Source organism: Alexandromys fortis, unplaced genomic scaffold (assembly GCF_014885135.2).
Source record: "Alexandromys fortis isolate MF-2015 unplaced genomic scaffold, M_Fortis_MF-2015_v1.1 scaffold_458, whole genome shotgun sequence".
Lineage (NCBI taxonomy): Eukaryota > Metazoa > Chordata > Mammalia > Rodentia > Cricetidae > Alexandromys > Alexandromys fortis.
The window spans coordinates 188,734-189,814 of NW_026068426.1; the positions used below are offsets into that span (position 1 = coordinate 188,734).

The 1,081-nt window shown below is 51.3% G+C and overlaps 1 protein-coding gene across 1 annotated transcript in view; it reads right to left on the bottom strand.

Moving 5' to 3' along the window:
• LOC126495671 (E3 ubiquitin ligase TRIM40-like) overlaps nucleotides 1-1,081 on the bottom strand; it is a 6,890-nt gene continuing 5,809 nt past the window's right edge. Inside the window, exons 3-4 of the mRNA XM_050133265.1 lie at nucleotides 856-878; nucleotides 1-678 (exon numbers count right to left, since the gene is read on the bottom strand). Of these exons, the coding sequence (XP_049989222.1) occupies nucleotides 612-678; nucleotides 856-878 (90 nt within the window). The 3' untranslated portion in view covers nucleotides 1-611. The remainder of the gene's footprint in view (nucleotides 679-855; nucleotides 879-1,081) is intronic.

Genomic DNA, 1,081 nt, shown 5'->3' on the forward strand with positions numbered 1-1,081 from the left:
TTCCTGTCAGCTGGACTATTAGGCTGTTCTGGGAACCTAGGAGCTGCCCACATGTCTTTCCCCTCAGGGCCACTAACTCTCAAAGAGTCTCTAGAATGCATCAGTTGGCAAGAGTCCAGGGGAAGGAGATATGGTCACTCCAGTACTTTTGTCACCTCTGCTGTATTCCTTTGATGAGAAGCAAGTCACAGACGCCACTCACACGCGGGACAAAGTTACACGTGTACAGGACCATGAGGGTGAGGACTATAGACATCACCCTTGCGACTGTTTGCAGCAGTCGTAATGAGCAAACTATGCAGACAGTACAGACAGGAGGTTCTATCCAGTCAGAAGAAATATCACTCCAATAAACCTGTCAACCTCTGTACGCTGAGGTGGCCTCACTCTGATGACCCGTGCCGTCCGGACGCTTGGATGCTCACAGGAGACCAAGGGCAGCAGGTGCTCCAGCAGTTCACAGGTAACATGGAGGCTGCACAAATGGCCCTGGACGTGCTGGAGATCTGAAATGCCTGGCCACAAGGAGCCACAGCTCAAGCCTGGCTTAGGAAGGAGACTGTGTCCGAGCGTCAGAGGCTAAGGCATCAGGAGAGAACACACCAGGAGCACTAACTGAGGTTTGGACCAGCTGGAGGAAGATGAGAGAGGAGTCCTTCTAGTTTCTGGGGCGCACTCCTAAAAACAAAGAAATCATTCACACATTCACATATATTCTACTGGAGCTTCCGCTGCCTGTGTCCTATGAAGGTACCAAGTACGTGTCCTTGACTTTAATTTAGCCCATATGCACATCTATGCCATGTGGATCTGCATGTGTCTTCAAGTGTGGGGCGGAGGGAGAGGGTGTCATACCTGTCCAGTAAGTCACTGGCATCCTGGGAGAGAAAAGGTGACAATCACAGTTAGTTACTGTGTTCTTGCCACTGAATGCCCATCCTAGCTCACGCTTGAAGGTCAGTCGGCATGCCACCACAAAAGCTGGCGGGCATAACCCCTTTCTTCTGCTCCTCATTCTGTGGTATCATGGTGTGGCCCTTAGAAGCCACTCTCAACACACACAAACACCCCCCCCCCCAAT